The sequence below is a fragment of the Pleurodeles waltl genome, chromosome 2_1 (genome assembly GCF_031143425.1).
Source record: "Pleurodeles waltl isolate 20211129_DDA chromosome 2_1, aPleWal1.hap1.20221129, whole genome shotgun sequence".
NCBI lineage: Eukaryota > Metazoa > Chordata > Amphibia > Caudata > Salamandridae > Pleurodeles > Pleurodeles waltl.
The window spans coordinates 479,967,857-479,986,071 of NC_090438.1; the positions used below are offsets into that span (position 1 = coordinate 479,967,857).

Consider the following 18,215-nt stretch of genomic DNA (forward strand, 5'->3'; position numbering starts at 1 on the left):
GAGAGATGCACACTAGCACAAAAATTTTTTTTTTGATCTCTGAGGCATGGATGAAATCCAGAAAGAAACTGATGCCAGTGTCATATTGTGGCACCTACATGTGTCTCAAGTCCTCATTTCTAGGGTGGAAACGAGTTGAGGCGGAGCTGCACAAATCCAGCTACTGCCACGCAGGGTCTATGCTGAAAAATCTTCTGGATCCAGACTGGCGTCTAGGTATATTCCATAGTTGAGGAATCTGCAGTTAGACCTAGTATCCACCAAAAAGAGCATTATCAAAGGTAGGTTATTTACATTAATGCCCCTTGCTCCCTGCCCTCTTGACCACAGCAACATTTCCTTCACTTGGGCAAGGAAAGGACACTCGCATGACACCAGGGCAGCTGTGGTGGATACCGCAAAACAGGAAAGGGCAACTAGAGTGGTTCCATAAAGATGAACAAAAGTAACAAAGCAACCATTATTAGAAGAGAGGTAGTGCACTCGCCAGGTAGAGTTACCACTGAGCTTTTTCATTCTTGAAAGTAGTTGGTTTCATATGCTGCCTTCCTCTGGTTTTTGGGGAGTGGTATTGAGGACTTTTCGGCACTCTTTTGTCCGTGTCTTTAGGTTCCTTAGTCTGGCTAGGAGATTTCATATAGGCAAAGTCACTAGCAGGGCAGGCCAGCCAAGTCTGTTCAGGGCATCAGGTTTAGTACTAGTCTTAATGAAATGTGCACCACACAGCTGCGTGTTGGTGGTAGAACTCCAGTAAATATTCCTTGTTCTTTAGTCAAACAGCAACCACTGCCAATCAGTGCCAATGCAGTCTAACCATCCAAACTTGCAGCCAACAAGCCTGTACCAGAGGTTCCTTCTCAGAGGGAGTTTGAAGAATGGCAACCTAGTCCTGTTAGAAGAATAACCAGAAAGGGAGCACCCTGCCTCACACTCCAGCATGCAGTCAGCCCCAGTGCATCATGGTAAATGCAGTACAATTTCGTTTTTTATCCTTAAAGTAAACTAAAGTTTTTCACCTTGGTAGGTGCAGCAAGTGCTGTAAATCCCTGGACACGTGTTTCTGGGTAAGCCCTTCATCAGCAGAGAGCAGCTTTGTCTGTGGGGTTGCTGGAAATGCTGCCAAAAGTCCTCTCAGGTTTCTGTACCACTCAGTGGCACTTTATTTTACTTTATGGATAAAAAACGAACGTGTACTGCATTTACCATGATGCACTGGGACTGACTGCATGCTGGAGTGTGAGGCAGGGTGCTCCCTTTCTGGTTTTCCTGTTCGAAGAATGTAGTGTTGGGCCATGCAAATGTGACACCAAGCAGCTACACTCTTCTAGGGCTGCTCTGGAAGGGAACCTTTAGTATTCCTCTCCAATATGACTACAAAGGAAGCAGAGAGGAAAAAGAAGGAATGAGTGTTTGTTGCTCTTTTTGTTTCTCTTCCCCATTTTAAATGGAAAAGTTGTTCACAAGCAGCCGAGTGTATCCTGAAAACTGCCCCATAACTGATTGCAATTAGTGTTCATTACGCCTTTAAAACCAGGTCAAAGGTACTAATGTCGGGGATGGACCAGCTGCAAGAATGTCTCAGGTTTTATAATTGCAACTTCGTGTACGTTTGGTTGTGCTTTTTCACACATTAAATTGTAAAATTAGAGAGTCATGAAATGGCATACGTGCTTTAAGGTTTTTATGGTTGGTGTCCAGGAACTAACATCATTCCACTTATTTTAGGTGCTCTATTTGAAAAATCTCAGTCCCCGGGTGACACCTAAGGATCTGTTTTCACTCTTTGCTCGTTTCCAGCATAAAAATGAACCCCAGATTAATTTCCGAGTTTTGACCGGTCGTATGAGAGGCCAAGCCTTTATAACTTTCCCTAGTAAGTATGCAATGAAGGAAGCGAGATAAAGGTTTGTACACTAGTTTCTAAATATGTAAAGATATTACGTGACTCATTTCTTGTTGTAGGTGCTCAACAGTAACATGTCTGAGGCAATATGTGGTCAGCAAAACAGTATTTTGGGCCATATCATGATACTGGTCAGTGCCCATGCACAAGCACAAACTGAGACATCCGTTTTCAGATTTAGTTTACGCTTTTTAAGCAGAACAGTTTCACTGAAAATGGATGCATAGCTCACTTCTTTGCTACTAATTCTGAAAACTACAATCAGTGCATGAGCTGCAAATTGCAAACCATACAAACGTGGAGAAATAACCACTGCCATTGTGAATACATCCTTTCATGAGCTATTCTTGTATTGAATGACCCACCAAAGTAAGACCCTTGTCTTCATCTTCTTGAACATTTCCAGAACAAGCATCCACGCCACAACATTTTAAGTCAGCATACAGGCTATAACCGCACCCAGTATACTGACCTATTATCTCATCTACCCACCCACACTTGTGTAGTGGCTGCACAAACCTACCCAATCACTTATCTACCATTCAGGGTAATGCACACCTCCCGCCTTATACTCAGCACAACAAAATGAAAAATAAACAACAAATTAGATCAATCATAGTCATTTAGATATAGCGGCTTACTTCTCGGTTTCTGCAATCAAGAGTCTTTTCCTTATCAAAGTATCTCTCAGGATACTATTAATACACTTCTTACCATGTCTTAGACTTTTTTTTCCTCCTCACTCGTAGTTGCTTTAAGAGATACCTCTGCTCCTATCGCACATACAATTTGTGTTAAATTGCATTGTTTATTTACATTTACAAGTTTAGAATACCCAGACAGCTGTTTCTTAGGACAAGCAAGCATCACCATTTTTAAATTAATATTTCCCCCTGATGTATATATCTTTTTCACTCTTTTCCTGTTCTTTGACAATTTTATTTCTGCTCTATTGTCAATCATGTTTGCCCTTTCCATCAGTTTAGGAATTGCAGCAGTACTTGTTTTCTTCCAAGAGCCTGGCTTGGACATGTACAGCTTAAATAAAAACTTAAATCATGCCCAAAGGGTGCTGAAGATTTTAAAAAAATACTTGGTGGACATATAAGAAAGTATTAGAGGAAAGAAGAGATAAGGCTTGGGGGGATCTTGAAGCTGCAGGTAATGCTAAGAACAGCTGTGGGTCCTGGGAAGTGGTGAACCTCCCTTTTTTCCAGACAATGCAGTTCCCAAGGTTGAGTGTTTACTACCCACCGACACATGGGTCAATCACTTTTCCAAGGTCTTTAATGCAAACTATATCAATAATCAGGCATTCAGTGAGAGGAATATTGAAGTAACTGATTTGGCAGCTGCATTATGTCAAACTATTGACATTAAAGAAGTTACTTCGGAGAAGGCGCCAGGATCTGATGGAGTCCCAGTGGACATTTTCAAAGACATTCCTCTGTGTGCTCCAATAATTACTAAATGTATTACAAGCTGTTGTTGTTGGCCCAGTTATAGGTTCATGGAAAGAAGCAGTGATAGTACTCATTTTAGGAAAGGGGATAGGAACCACCCTAATTGTTATTGCACTCTTTACTGTAGTCCACAACTAAAATCTTGGGCCGAGTCCTTCCTTCCAATTGGGATTTGTGGATCTAAGAAAATAGCATCTTCCCAAATGTGCAAATTGGACTCCCCCCAGGCATTTGAACAGTTGAGTAATGCCTCCGTCTGTACCTCATAATCGGGAAGTACGTCAAGGCCAGGGGGAGAAGTGCCATACATATTGCTTCCATGGACCTCTCCTGTGCTTTTGATATGGTACATTTTTCCATACTGTGGACTCTACTGGAAAACATGGGGGTAGAGAAGGTACTTATCACACTTCTTAGGTGCCTACACGGGGTAACATGTGCAAAGGTTTGATATGGGGCAAGGGCTGATCACTAATGATGGTTTTTAAAATGTGGAGTATCACAGGGCTGCATCTTTGTCCCATTCTTGTTTTTCGTAAATATTAATGGGGGGCAGCTATTTATCTCTTAAAGGAAAAGATATGCCACAAGTTTGGACACACCCCATCCTAATTCTCCTATATGCAGACAATGCAGTCCTTATTGCAAGAACTGCAAACTGGCTACCAAATCTTCTCAACTCACTTACATGGTTTATGCACAACCTAGATTTAAAAGTAAATCTTTTTAAACAGTTTATTATGTTGAGTGGTCCCAAAAATATTAAATCTAAGCCTTATTCGATTGGGAGAGTTCTGATTGCCAAGGCTAAAAACTTGAGCTATTTGGAAATCCCATTTGTCTCTGTGTTAAAATGGGAACAACTACTTAAGATCTCAGCATCTCCACAACTCCAGTAACTGAAACATTCATTCGATTTGCCGTGAAGCTTTGCCATAAGCCAGTGAAAGAACTAATATAAATACGCAAGAGCAAATCCATTTTGGTGGGCCTATATGGGGTGGAGTCTGGGGACATACCAATGCAGAAATTCTTCAAATGGCTGGAGATAGTTCTCATTCTGATGTAGGAATGGGTTACCTGGAAGGTGCTATTAAAGTGACCCCTTTAATGTTATGATTTAAGATTTCGTGAAAGCCTGAGGCCTGTTTCTCCGTCTCAGTTCTTAGGGATTGCTTATAATCGGGCAACATGGCCTCAATTTTATGGCTCACTTATGTGAAAAGGTCATTTATGAAGTTGGCCGTTCTAGAGTTCTTTTTTTTTAACCCAGAATGTATTGATACTGCCTCAAAAGAACAAGCAAAATCCCTAATTTTTCATACATCGTCTTAAGGTACGTAGGCGGCTGTTATGTACTCTGCATTTACAGCTGCTAGAGTGCAGGAACACTACCTTGTTTTAATACGCAACCCACATAGATTTTACCTTACATGTCTTCGCCTCAGCACACTGAACTTTTTGTTTGCATTTCCTTTGCATGGAACTTGTTTTACAAATCATCTGAAATGTCACTGCAATAAATTTACTCAACATAGCAGTACAGACTTTACATAGCTCCTTGCCTAGTCATATACCGGCATCGGTTTTGCAAGCCACTAACATAAGACAGGGCAAGAATGTAGCGAGATGTTTTTAACAGGTAGGATCAATGCAAATCTGCCATGCTGTGATTTATCATATTACGACTGCTCGAATTGCCAGGAAAAGAGAAGAGATAAGGTGCGTCAACCTACTTGTAATTAGTTAATGGAATCTTTGTTCAACACACCGCTTACTTTTTAATGAAATAAGCATTATATTGTTCTTAATCATGCTTTATCCTTGTAATATTGTATCTTCTGATTTTCTGTTCACGGATTATGAACTTTCCATAATGTCCCCGCAATAACCCTCTGAAACGCTCTTGCGATAATCTCATACAACAAAACATCATTCCCTCTATGCTCTTTTGCACTTTATATATTCCCTTGTGAACACACTTTCTGGCACTGATATTGCAAATTGCTAAAATAAGACAGCATAAAACAGGCATGACATGTTTCAGCAGTTAACGATTTAGTAGTCTTTGCTACTTGGAAGCAGTAATTAGCTACTTTGGAAGTACTCTAACTGTTAAGAATGACCTGGAGTGTCAGATTGTTCGTAATATTTGAAAGATATACTTCTGATATATAGTTTGATTTTTATGACATTATGCTTTTCTCATTTTAACCAGGTTTTATGTGTTTTTTATATTGTTTGTATTCTGTTCCATACATTTATGGCTGTCTAGCTCATTAAATGAATGATGCCTGAGTGATCCACTATACCACTTCAGACAGGGATCACATTAGACAAAGACCAATCATATGCACATCAGACATGTTCCTGTTTATAGATGAACAGTCTTTCCCAAATTGCCAGCATCAGGTTTCCTCTATTTGAGAACACAAGCAAGGCTAGACTACATTTGGCCTCATTAGGCGTCATCACTGAGTTTTAGCTTGATTCCTTTGGAGCATGGGACGCATGTCTGACCATATCCATCCAATTTAGGGCCTTGTACCGAGGAAAATAAAAAGGTGATTAGTGGAATGGTGAAATAAATCTTTGACACTTGTAATTTTTCAGGCTAACTGAGCAGCAGGCCACACCTATTTCCTTCTCTATGAGTAGAAAGTCCCTAGGAAGCAGCAGCTGGAGCCCTTAATGATCTTGAGAGGTGGGTCTAAGCAGCAACCCGCCAGTAGTGCCTGAGCATAGTATCTGACGCACCACAGAACTATGATGAGATACTGGGAAGTGAGACTCGCTGAGCAGCACAGCATAGCTGTTTTTTCACTGTTGGAACTTTGTTGGTGAAAGGGCCCCCAGGAATAAATAGACTCGCTGCTCACCAGCAAGCTTACAGCAGTGAAGGAAACATCCATGACTGGACTGCCTGCTTACCAGCTAACTTACACAAACATCTGAAGTAGGGCTGCTGCTGATACATCTCACTTGCTTTCTGTTCCTGGTGTTACCTGGAGGGTTCTGCAATAAGTTGCATGTCCAGTAAATCCATGCTGGAGCAGCTGCATGCCAGCTACAACCCGGTCATGCTTGTAGTCCAGCAGAGGCTCCTGTATCCTAAGTAGACTTGGCTGGGCACAACTCTAAAGAGCAAATTATTTCTACCAAATAAACAACCTCACAAATCTGTGGACGGTTAACCCTCCCCTTGGCTACCAAGTGGCACTACAGTGAATCCTACTGTTTATATTTAGAAAACACTTAAATACTGGTATATTTAAAACCATGCTTACAGTCTTAATGACAGAAGTACACGTCACAGAATGGAACATGCTGTTGGCTAAAGAAAGCTGAAATTTAAGCTGCCAAGTGAGCAGGCATAACATGGGGCTATGTAGAAGCTATTATCTAATTTTCGGTTTGGGGGCTAAAGAATATTGCATCCATCCAACCCCATTTATTTGTCTCTCTATTTACCCAAAGTAATGTACTTGTCCATTTCCCCTTGTTTCCTTCCACCCCATATATGCATTTTTCACCTTTATCTCTGTTTCCGCCAATGCATTCATCCATTTCACTCAGCCAACATTCCAAGTATCATCCACACTCACCCATGCATTCATCGTACAGTCTCCTCCATTCATTAATTTGTCCATTTCCTAGTATTCACACTTCCATTCGCCTTACATCTTTCTAATTATGCACACACACACCCATTCATCTGTCCAGCTATCCACTGTTGCATGCACCTACAACCTTTCTTTTATTTATCCATGTATACACCCACTCAATCCATCCATTTGTCTGCATGTGTGCCTGTATGTCTGAATTTACATCTATTCTTTTAATTTTGCCTGTGTATATAGATGACTGTGTGTGGTATCCCATTTCTGTATCCAAACATATCACACAGGGGTGTACAGCTACCTCAATAAAGTCAAGACAATTCAAATAATTTATACTTAATAGGTTTGCTTGTGCTTGTCCAGTATGTGACATTTAATTAGTAATTTAGTAGCAGATTTTTGGGTTTGCATGGCAATAGAGTGGGAACGTATTTAAATTATGAATTGTTGCTTTTAATGTTAAATATTTATTTGGTAATTACCTATATAAATTGTTTAATTGTTTGTGTAAATATTTAGGTTTATTTTACGATTTTTAACATCTATGTTATTTTTTTATAGATAAATTACTAATTTAGGCATTGCGTGTTGGGTTTGTACGGGAATAGGGTGGGAAATTATTTAAACTATAAGTATTTGGGTTTTTCTCTCAATTTGTTCTCTGTTAATTGAATATTTAATTTGTAAATATTTATGTACAGTCTAGTTTTTTAAGTGAATTATCTGTTTTATTTTAATTAATTCATTGGTGTGTGTGCGTGTGTGTAAACTTTGTAAAATGTACTTTTTCTTATTGGCTTTAATTTTGTTTTATTTAGTTACTATTTTAATATTACTGTTTTATAATTGATTTACATTTTTGGAAATTGATGGTTTTGTGTTGGGTGTAGGGAAGCAATTTATTTTAAATTTATTGATTTAGTTTTTTATTTGTTCAATTAGGTTTGTATTTGTTTGTCACTTACGTATAATACTGAGTGAATATACAGCATATATTATTTTGAATATAGTTGGTATATTTTTATGTAGCTAAGGGTTGAAATGTTTTTTAATGAACGGAATTGGAATGGTATATGTAACCCTTCCTAGGTACAACTCTTTCCCTGCTTTTGCTTACGTTGGAATAGGAATAGTAAATCTAATTCCTCCAAAGTCCAACATTTTCCTAAATGATGCCTACACTGGAGTAGAGATAGATATAACCCCTCCAACGATCTATCATTTCCCTTCTGTTGCTTAGATTGCATTTGGAATATTAAATCTAACCCCTTTCAAACCCCAACACTTTCCACAATTTTGGTTTTTCATCAGAGTGGAAATAGTCAATCTACCCCTCCAAAGTCTAACACTTTCCCTACTGATACTTAGATTTTAGTGGATCTAACACTTTCCCTACTTATGCTTAGATTGGAGTGGGAGTACTAAATGTAACCTTTCCTTAGTCCAACATGTTCTCTTTTGTTGATTGTATTGACGTTGGACTAATAAGACTAACCACTCCAAAGTCCAAAACATTTCCTACATTTGTTTAGATTGGAGTTAAAATAGCCAATGTGACTCCTTTGAAGTTCAGAACATTTGCTAGTGTTCTTTATTTTTGATTGCTGTTATTTTGTTAAATATTTCCTATTGCTCTTTAATATTTCAGTTATTTATGGAAATATGTTATATAGATTTATTTTCATATTTAAAAAAAAATCAAATAGGATATTTGTTTTTGTTAATATATTTTAATTTTAAAGGTAATACAAATCTAATTGTTTAAATATTTTATTTTATATATATATATATATATATATATATATATATATATATATATATATAATAATAATTGTCTTTTTACTTCAGATTATTAATTATGGACGTTCATATATTATTTTGACTATTTAAATTAGATTACATTTATGTTTTGTTTATCTATGTGTTTGTTAGTTTTTACTTTTAAGTTATTGGAAATATTTTGAATGTAATGCCTGCAATCCCTCTGTAAAAACCTGTCTCTAATTACTTTATAATCGCCAATTTGTGACACCCTGTTGTCTATCATAAAGAAATGGTGTAGCCCCTCACCTGTAGTAACTTATTACACTTCAGCTCTGACATCCCAATGTCTGCTGCCGGAGCCAGCAGCCGAGGGGGAAAGTAAGTTGGGTCACAGAGGTTATCAAAGCTGCTGTGTAAAGAAAGAAATTGAGACATGGCTTTTCTTTCTGCTGCTTCGTTTTTCAAGCTGTACAATGACAAGCAAAAAGGAAATGTTTATTGCAATATGTTTATTTTTGCACTTCTTAGTTAATTATGAGGTTTGAATCCATCTGCTTCTCTACACATTCTGAGCTGTTACTCATTTTTTTTTTTAAACTGACTTGTATTAACCTGATTCTAAGATTATTATTTTTTTTTTTTTTGTTGCAACACATATTTATCAGCTTCTTTTATTTGTTTATTTTGCACTGGAAATTCTATTTGTATTTTTGCAAACATGCTCTGTCTCTTTCATATAAAAGAGCAACTGTGCCAAGGATTTAATTGGTATGTGGCAAAGGTGATTGTGAAACCATGTAATATAAATAATAAAAAAAACCTTACCGTGCGTCATGAGGATATTGCAATTCACCTTGGAGTTCCATTACTTTATATTGAGATGGAAATCCTTGGTGACTTGCAATATCCTTATAATGCATATCAGTGGGTAATTTATCCCATATATCACTAACCTACCTATGTCTCACAGAGCCAAGGCACAATTTAGGTAGACTACATTAGTAGAAAGGCTTTCATTGTGAGTGGCCATTTAATTCCAGTTGAGTACAGTAGCAGCATTACTAGTCCCCATCAAAAATAGGAAATCTAATAAAACACAACAGATCAGTTTACTTTAATTTCTGTGGGAACCTCTGGGTTCAACCTGTAACCCCCATTAACTCCCCCACCACATAACACCTGGTATCAGTACCTCCATGGTGGCGAGTGGACTTAATAGAAGAAATTCAAGACACTCAGAATGGGGGCATAAGGTATTATGTACATGACATGAGCTGGTTAAGCCTATGATCGCCTCACACATCTGCCAAAATAGTAACATTGTATATTTTACTCTGATTTCCTTTAATCAGGGAGTTTGTTGTCTGGGATTTCACCGAAAGGAGAATTAGAGATATAAGTGCTCGAGGCCCTCATGCAGGAAAGATGTAGCTGACCATTGACGATGTTAGGTCAACATTTACAACAACAGTGTTAATTGGTTGTCAATGGCTCTGAGTTTGTGTTATGTTTTTTTCCAGGTGTTGCTGTTGCAGAGAACGCTCGGTTGCTGGTAAATGGATACAATCTCCTTGGAAAACCTTTGGTAATTGAGTTTGGGAAAAACAAACCAGAGACCTTAAACCTGCATTCCTGATCCGTACTTGCTTCTGCAAAGAATTACTCAGAAATGTGTGATTCTCAGTGGCTGTGGCATCCCATATGCAATTGCAGATGTTGGAGCTGAAGTTTCTAAAAGATTACATGGAAAGCTGCCCTCCAGGGTTGGTGCAAAGTAGAGTTGGCAGAGAAATGATCCATACTTTTTTATGCGGTGCCGTCAGCTGTTTTTATCACTGGGCTGTGTAGCCCCAAACCTTTTGCAGAAGTATCTGCACAGGTTGAAATTCGTGCATTAAACACATCTTTCATGTGAGCTTTGATAAGTGTAAAGCGCAAGATGAAAGAGTAAATTAAATGGCATTGAGAACATAAAGATCTAAAAATAAGGGGACAAGTAAAAATGAAGTGAACATCCTCTTAATTTAGATATAAAAGAAGGTATTAAAGCTACATTACCAGGGCTGTGGCAGAGATGGACTACATAAAGCATGTGCCATTATGTCCTCAGTTTGGAGACATCAAGTGATAAATAGCACATTTTACCAGGCTTCATTTGTACTCTTGCCGTAATAAACTATAAAGCTGCCTCCTAGAAAATGTACACATAGAAAGTTCTATTTTCCCTTTATCATCACTCAGAGAAACCAGCTGTTAAAAGATAAGACGGAAGTGTATGAAGAGCTCCTGTTTATGAATGAATTTTTGTATCCAATAGTAAAGTTTAATAAATGTGTCCTAGCAAGTGCTTATTCTATAAGACCCGTCATTACACATATTTGTATTTTTGTTGTTTGGAGGAAGGTCTATTTGGAAGGCACTCTAAAGTATAAAATGTTGCATATAAATGTTTGTCGACATAAAATGGAGCATTTTATTTGTATAATTGTTTCAAAGCTTATATTTGATTGCTGCCATATTGATAATAAAAATACAGATGTGAACGTGTACTTCCAAATATTTTTTCTAGACTAAGTGCCTGATTTAGAGTTTGGCGGACGAGTAACTGTGTCACAAACGTGGCAGATATTCCGTCCTCCGTATCATGAAGTCCATAGGATATAATGGAATCGTAATATGGCAGATAGGATATCCATCACGTTTCTGATGGAGTAACCCCATCCGCCAAACTTTAAATCAGGCCCTTAGATATTTTTGGTAAAGGCAGCGATTGTTGTTGGACCCAACTTCTTTCCAAAGGACTTTAAAGGGGATGCTGTTTTCAGTTTTAAAGACATGAGGAGTAACATGACGAGATAGTTCACTTCATTGCTGCGATTAGTTTAATTTTGTCAAGGCTTCCCATTGCTAAAATTCAAATAGCACAGCACAACTGTGAAGTTGGATTTATGTAGAAAAGGTTGTGTGTGCATTGTGTCTGCACAGTCATACTGCAGTTCAAAAGCAGAAAACAAATTCTAAATACACAGGGGCCTATTCACAAAGGCATTTTGGAATATGTAAAGTGGTACTTCTGTAATACGCTTTTACTTACCTTTTCATGGCTTTACACATTGACCCCAGAACTATAAAATGACAATATTCAGGAAATATTCACATGGGGTTAGTACACATAGAAAGAACTGTACCCTCTTAATACATTTACTAACAGGGAGTTGGAGATTTTGAGGATGATTCACAAAGACATGTAGGAGTGCATAAAGGATAACTCCTAAAGTACTACTTCCCATTCTCACAAATGTAATTGTAAGTAGGCAGAAACTTCCTAAACTGAACAGGAAGTGCTAAACTCTGTTCCAATTGGCTATGCATGTACACATTGCTTGGACTATTATTTTCATCACAAAAGTGGAGGAAGAGGGAGAACATGTTCTAGTTTGAAGTCTGTATTTTCACTAAGGGATGTACTTTTAGGTTTAAAAGCAACCCATTTTATATGCAGACAGACTAAGGCTTATAGCACCTTGTCAACCTCTCACCTAAAATCTTGAAAGAATCACCTCAAATGTAGATGATATTTAAAAGACTGATGTGGAGAGGAAATCGGAATAACTGCAACTATTTCACAAGAGAACTAGCTTTATAGTTTATGTCATAGACTTGTTTCCACTTATAATATAGACTTCCAGCTTCCTGAGACTTCACAACAAATTCCAGTGGTACTTCTGCGAACCTGCAACCATCACCGATTCCCAGAAGAACTTGCATGCATAAACATTTTTCATTGGGGACATGTAAAAAGACTTCATCAGGAGAGCGAAAAACCATCAAATCATGAGCAGGAGAGACAAGAAACCCATTTGGTCATGAGCAAGAGGTTGAGCCCAATCCCATTCTGAGGAGTAATGGTTACAGTCACGTCTGCAGTGAGATGGTAAAATAATATATTCATGTTAGGGTCATAAATGAAGCCGGCAAAACATTAACTTGGTTGTCGTTTTTCAGCGATCAGTAAAGAGACTTCCCAGATATTACTTAAAAACAAAAAATACTTTTAGTATATTTACACATGATAATGGCATGGAGCCGAAGTGAATGCTTGTCTTAGAAAATGTAGGTCTTGTTGGACCAGGAGGGGTGCCCAAAGCGCTACCCGTGTAATGGTTTAGGCTACAATCTTCCCCAGCAGTTAAGAAGCACAAGTGCGTTGGTGATAGGATACCGGGTAGTGATCAGTAGGGGTGAACAGGTCCTTTTTAACTCATGTCAGTGGAGTGTGATCTACAGACTCAGTCACTATTTAAAGTTCTGCTGCTTTCTGCTTAACTCACCCTTGGCCAACATCAGGTTGGTGTGAAGTGCTGCACAGCGCAGAAGGTGGGTGTGGTGAGAAGCCAGGGGGGTGGTGTGTGTAGTGGTTGCCTGGAGAGTGTGGCATGCAGGGACAATGCACTCCTGAGTAGTGTGCACATGGTGTATGCACGTGTTAGAGATGCATGTGCCTGAAAGTGGTACAGTACCTGTACAGGGCGTGCAGGAGAAGTGCATGTGCTGGGAATATGTGTACCACTGAGTGGTACAATACATGAAGAGTATGTTGTGTGCAGGATAAATGCATAAAGGATGCAGGATGTGCTGCCTATGAGTGGTACAGTACATAAAGGATACAGTGCTGAGCAGTGCGTGCATGTTGACTGCAAGTTCTGAATGTATGTGTGCCTCTGAATGGTACAGTACATGGAGGATACAGTAATGTGCAATGTGCGTATGCTGTATACATGTACTGGGTGTATATGTGCCTTTGGATGGTACAATACAGGGAGGGCTCAGGGTTCCATTTTGGGAGACCCAGGCTTGCAATTTTGAAGCATGGAGTAGAGGCAGAGCAATCCCCCTGACATGTGAATTACTACATTCCTGTAAGATGGGCGGGACACACACTGAAGAGAGAAGGACTAGTTTTTTTTTCTCCATTTTATAGGGAGTCACCAGGCTGGAAGGTGAGGTCCAAGGAGCAGTGCAGGCTGGGGGATGAAGTGTGGCCTAGAGGGATTCTCTTACAATATACGCGCGTCCCGCGCTGCGGAGATAACCAGCACTTTTATAGCGCATCTCCAGGCTGGGATGCAAGGTCCAGGGAGCAGTGCAGGAGGGGGATGAAGTCCCACCCCAGTCGAGAAGCATGGCCCAGAGGGATTCCCTTACAATATGCATCTGTCGCACACTGCGGAGATAACCAGCGCTTTTATATTGCGTCTCCAGGGTGGAAGGCAAGGTACATAGAGCAGTGTGGCCGCCCTCTGATGATTTGCCTGATATTACTACACCTATAATTTCCAAGCAAATCGTAGGTGGGAAGTTTGATCTCAGCCAATCACATGTCCGTGCTTTGGCAGATAGTAATTCCCCTCACCTGACTGCTATTGATTGACTATCCACTAAATCTTATGCTGCAATTATACTAGTGGCCCCTGTGGGTAGGGATGGTGTGTTTGTTGGGCCTGTTGATTGCGGGATAGGCCCAGAGTTGTAGGCCTAGTACTATGGATTATAGTGCTAAGCTATCATGTCTTGGAATCTGGCAAGGTTGAGTAGCAAATTAATGGACCCCGAGTGGGTGACCTATGTTAATAAGCAGGATATATGCATATTTCAGGAGACTTGGGCTCTGGCCCCAGTCTCCCTGGATGATTTTTTATCTTTTTATGTGGAGGCCCGAGCCTGCTGCAGGGGGTAGCTATCGGGCTAAGGGAGGCCTTTTGATATTGATAAATAGGAAACTGCAGTTCACTCGCTCATCCCTACAAATAGACTCTCTGGATTTACTAGGCGTTAAGCTTGAATTCAAGCGAGGCTTTAGGCTTGTAATAATTAATGTATATGCTAGATCAGTGTCACAAGGTGTAGAATCTCAGACCTTGGCCCAACTGATTGAATTTACATATACATTGGATATTCCATTAATTTAGTGGTTGCTGGTGATATTAATTGTTCATTTGAACCCTTTTCTTATAGCAGCTGTGAGAGAACAGGGCTTACTGCAGAGGCCCCCTAACTTTTTGCCCCCATTTTCCACTTTTTTCTGGTGTTTCCCTGACTCTGATGGCGGCCTGGGTACTGCTAACCAGTCCCAGGGCCTGTGCTCTGTGTACAATCAGTATGCACATTAGGCTAATTATAATTGGCTAAGTCAACCTGCCTATAAGTCCATAGTATGTGGTAGGGCATGTACGTTTAGGGACAGGTGCACTGCTGAGGTGCCCAGTGTCATTTTAAAGGCAGGCCTGCCTTGCTGGCTGCTTTTAAACTAAAGTTATATGCAAATTCGACTTTGGAATTAAAAGTAGTTCCAAAGTCTTAAACTACCTTATTTTTACATATGTCACCCCTAAGGTGTGCCCTATGTGCCCCTAGGGCTTAGTGCCATGTAACTATAAGCAGGGACCTTATAAACATAGTTTTATAAGCCCTGGTGAGGTAAAACAGCAAAATTCGTTTTTCCCTCATTGTAGGGAATGACCTCCATAGGCTAGAATGGGGAGACTTTATTTTAATTTTAAAAGTCCCCTTAAGTAACAGATACCAGAAGTTTGGTATTAAATAATTGTTATAATAAATCCCACAACTTCCAGTTGTTGGATTTAATATAACTTGTTCAGGTAAAGAGTTTTAAACTTTACCTGAAAAGTTGCCAACTTCAGCCATGCAGTGTTTTTCCTGCTGTGCTCTGATTGGCTAGCCTCTGGCAGCCTGACCAGGCTGCCTTGATGAGGTGTGAAGTTGCCTGGCTCCACACAAAGAGATGTGCCTGTGGGAGGAGATCTCCCCTCAGCAGATGGTGAGGCAGGAAGGGGGAGGGCTGCCAAACTGGACTTGAAAGGCAGAGAAGGACATTTGGAGCAACCCAGCAACCCCCCCCCCCCCACATCCTGCAAACCCAAACAATTAGGTGCCCCCTTGATAAGATTAGGAGAAGGGTGTGCTTAGGATTTTTAGCCACACCAGTGGGTGGGCTCAGCCAGATGAACCTCCAAAAATCACTTTCAGCCATGATGGATTTTTGAGGAATGTTGCTCCCTGGGATTGATTTTTGCCACACTTCCCAGGAAATGGTCATCACAGGGGTAAGGACCCTGCACCTGATTGGAGAACCAGGACCCCCCTGTTTTTCACCCAGGAGCAGGGATAAAACTGGCAGACCTGCACCCACACCTCAGTTCCCTACCGATCCCTACCAGGAAGAACTACAGAAGAATAAGGACTGCCCTGCTGGACCTCTGGCCTGCACCTGGGCCCTGCACTCTGAATGACTGCACCAGCTGCACACTTGGGCTTCACCACAAGAAGGACTTTGCCTAGCTTCAACTGGTTCAAGGAGGGACTCCCTGTTTGCTACAGGTGAAAAATTGCTAACCAGAGTACCCTGCCCCAACTCCTGAAGAAACCAACCAGCTGACCACTGTCCAGTGGCCAAAAAGGAGTTTGTGCCAGGTGCATTCTGGGAGTTATAGTCCACACCCCCAAGAAGCATCTCAGAGCTTCTGGAACCTTGGGGTGAGCTGTGGTCCCCAAAAGAACCTTAAAGGAACATCTGGAAGAAGATCCAGAAGTTTTGAGAACATTTGTAAAAAAGCTCCATAGAGGGACGACCCGCTGCGGCAACTCTAGCCGGCTTTACTCAACTGCGACCCGGCCTGACTTGCAGGTTCGTCCTGGTGAAGAAAAGCTCCAAAAAATAGACTAAGTCCGAACATAGGAAGTTGACCGGGACCTCCCAGCCAGCGTATCCGAGGAGGGCTCCAAGGACGTCTGATCAAGATCCAGGTTTGCCCCGGTCGAAGGATTTTCACCTCGAAAAAACGAAGGTAAAAATCTCCACTGAGGGCTCCCGCGACGCGTATCTGAGGAAGAGTTCCAGGAGGTCGGATTGGACTGGCAGGTTCGTCCCGCTGAGAAAAATCTTCAGAAAAACTACTAAGTCCTAAGGTAAACTTTTGATCGAGGCCTCCCGCTGGTTGTAGACGAGCCGGGCTCCATCAGGGTCGGCCTTAAACTTTGACTTTGCAGATGACCAGATTGGCGCTTTTTGTTTCTATGCGCTAGAAAACAATAATTCTTTGAAAATTTATATCTCCGGTTCCCCTTATCCGATTTTATTCGTGTTTGTGTCATTTTAAAGATAAAAATATAATCTATTTAATTGATTTTGGATTTTTTAAACTGTTTACTGTGTTTTATTTAATTACTGTTTTGTGATATTTGAATGCTTTACAGTCTGTCTCCTAAGTTAAGCCTTGTCGCTCGTTGCCAAGCTACCAAGGGTTGAGCTGGGTTTAATTTACTGAGACCTAACGGACCTAAGTGGAGGTTAGTGGCCTATGGCTAAGTGTAGGTACTTACCTGCCCTTACCAATAACCCATTTTCCAACAGCAGAGATTTGACTGTTGACGTGGATGAATACTGGGGTATCCCACGAGTGATGGGAAAACGACGGCCTTCAGTTAACAGCGATGTGTCTTAAGCAAGGGCAGAATTTGCTTAATTCAACATTTTAAATTATAATAGGACTTTATGGAAGTTACTCTCCCAAAGTCATAATGAGGGTGGAAGTTTTAGTCATTATCATATCCAACTGGAGAGTTGGGCTGATCACTTTTTCAATCTTTATGCTCTACCCAGTGATACATCTAGTTACGACTCTTCTCCCCTGAGGCAGTTCGAACTGAGCCCCTTGTTAGGAGGGTCTGGGGTGGGCATTAGTATTCCTGATGACTGCATTGTTTTTACCTTGGGAGAAACTAGTGCTGCAATTGCTTCTTTGAAATCTTCCAAAACTCCTGGCCCTGACCAAATACCAGGGGATCTATATAAATCCAAGCCGATAATCTGGTCCAGTTACATCAATATGATATCTAATGCTATAGCAGCTGGGGGCCCTATCCCTTCTACCTGGAAGGGAGCTGAAATAAAACCCATCTATAAGAAAGGTGAAGTGAGCTCCCCTGATAATTACAGACCTATTAGCCTTATCGATAACCTACAAGCATTTTTTGCAAAGCAGGTTCTGGATAGGTTGTTATAGTTGGTTGATGCTAATCATGTGCTGTCCCCCCCAATCAGGCGGGTTTTCAACCCAAATCTAGTACTGCAGACCAGGTCTCCCGGTCGGCTCTTCTATATTGGAAGTAAGTACTTCTTGCCAAACAAAGTCTGTACGTCTCTTTTGTGAATCATTGGTCCGCAGTTTATTTGGTCCCTAGATGGAAATTATGAGAGGTCTTAGATAAAGAGGGTAGACCCAGGAACATAATTCATCTTTCAGCGTGACTCCATGAAGGTACCTATGCTCAGGTGAGGTGGGGCAATCGGGGGGAATGAACTGGCCATATCCCCATACAGCGGGGGGGGTTCTTCAAGGTTGCATCTTGGCATGTCATTATTTATTTTATATATAAATGGGGTGG

At 40.5% G+C, this 18,215-nt stretch overlaps 1 protein-coding gene across 3 annotated transcripts in view; it reads left to right on the top strand.

Annotated features, from left to right (window-relative positions):
* The window catches only part of RBM41 (RNA binding motif protein 41), an 83,269-nt gene extending 71,976 nt beyond the window's left edge, over positions 1–11,293 (top strand). For 2 of the 3 annotated variants that reach the window (XM_069213594.1, XM_069213602.1), the window contains exons 6-7: positions 1,726–1,873; positions 10,271–11,293. In XM_069213594.1, coding sequence (XP_069069695.1) covers positions 1,726–1,873; positions 10,271–10,386 — 264 coding nt within the window. In that variant the 3' untranslated portion in view covers positions 10,387–11,293. The remainder of the gene's footprint in view (positions 1–1,725; positions 1,874–10,270) is intronic. The other variant, XM_069213611.1, reaches the window with a different exon arrangement.
* The last annotated feature ends 6,922 nt before the right edge of the window (positions 11,294–18,215 follow it).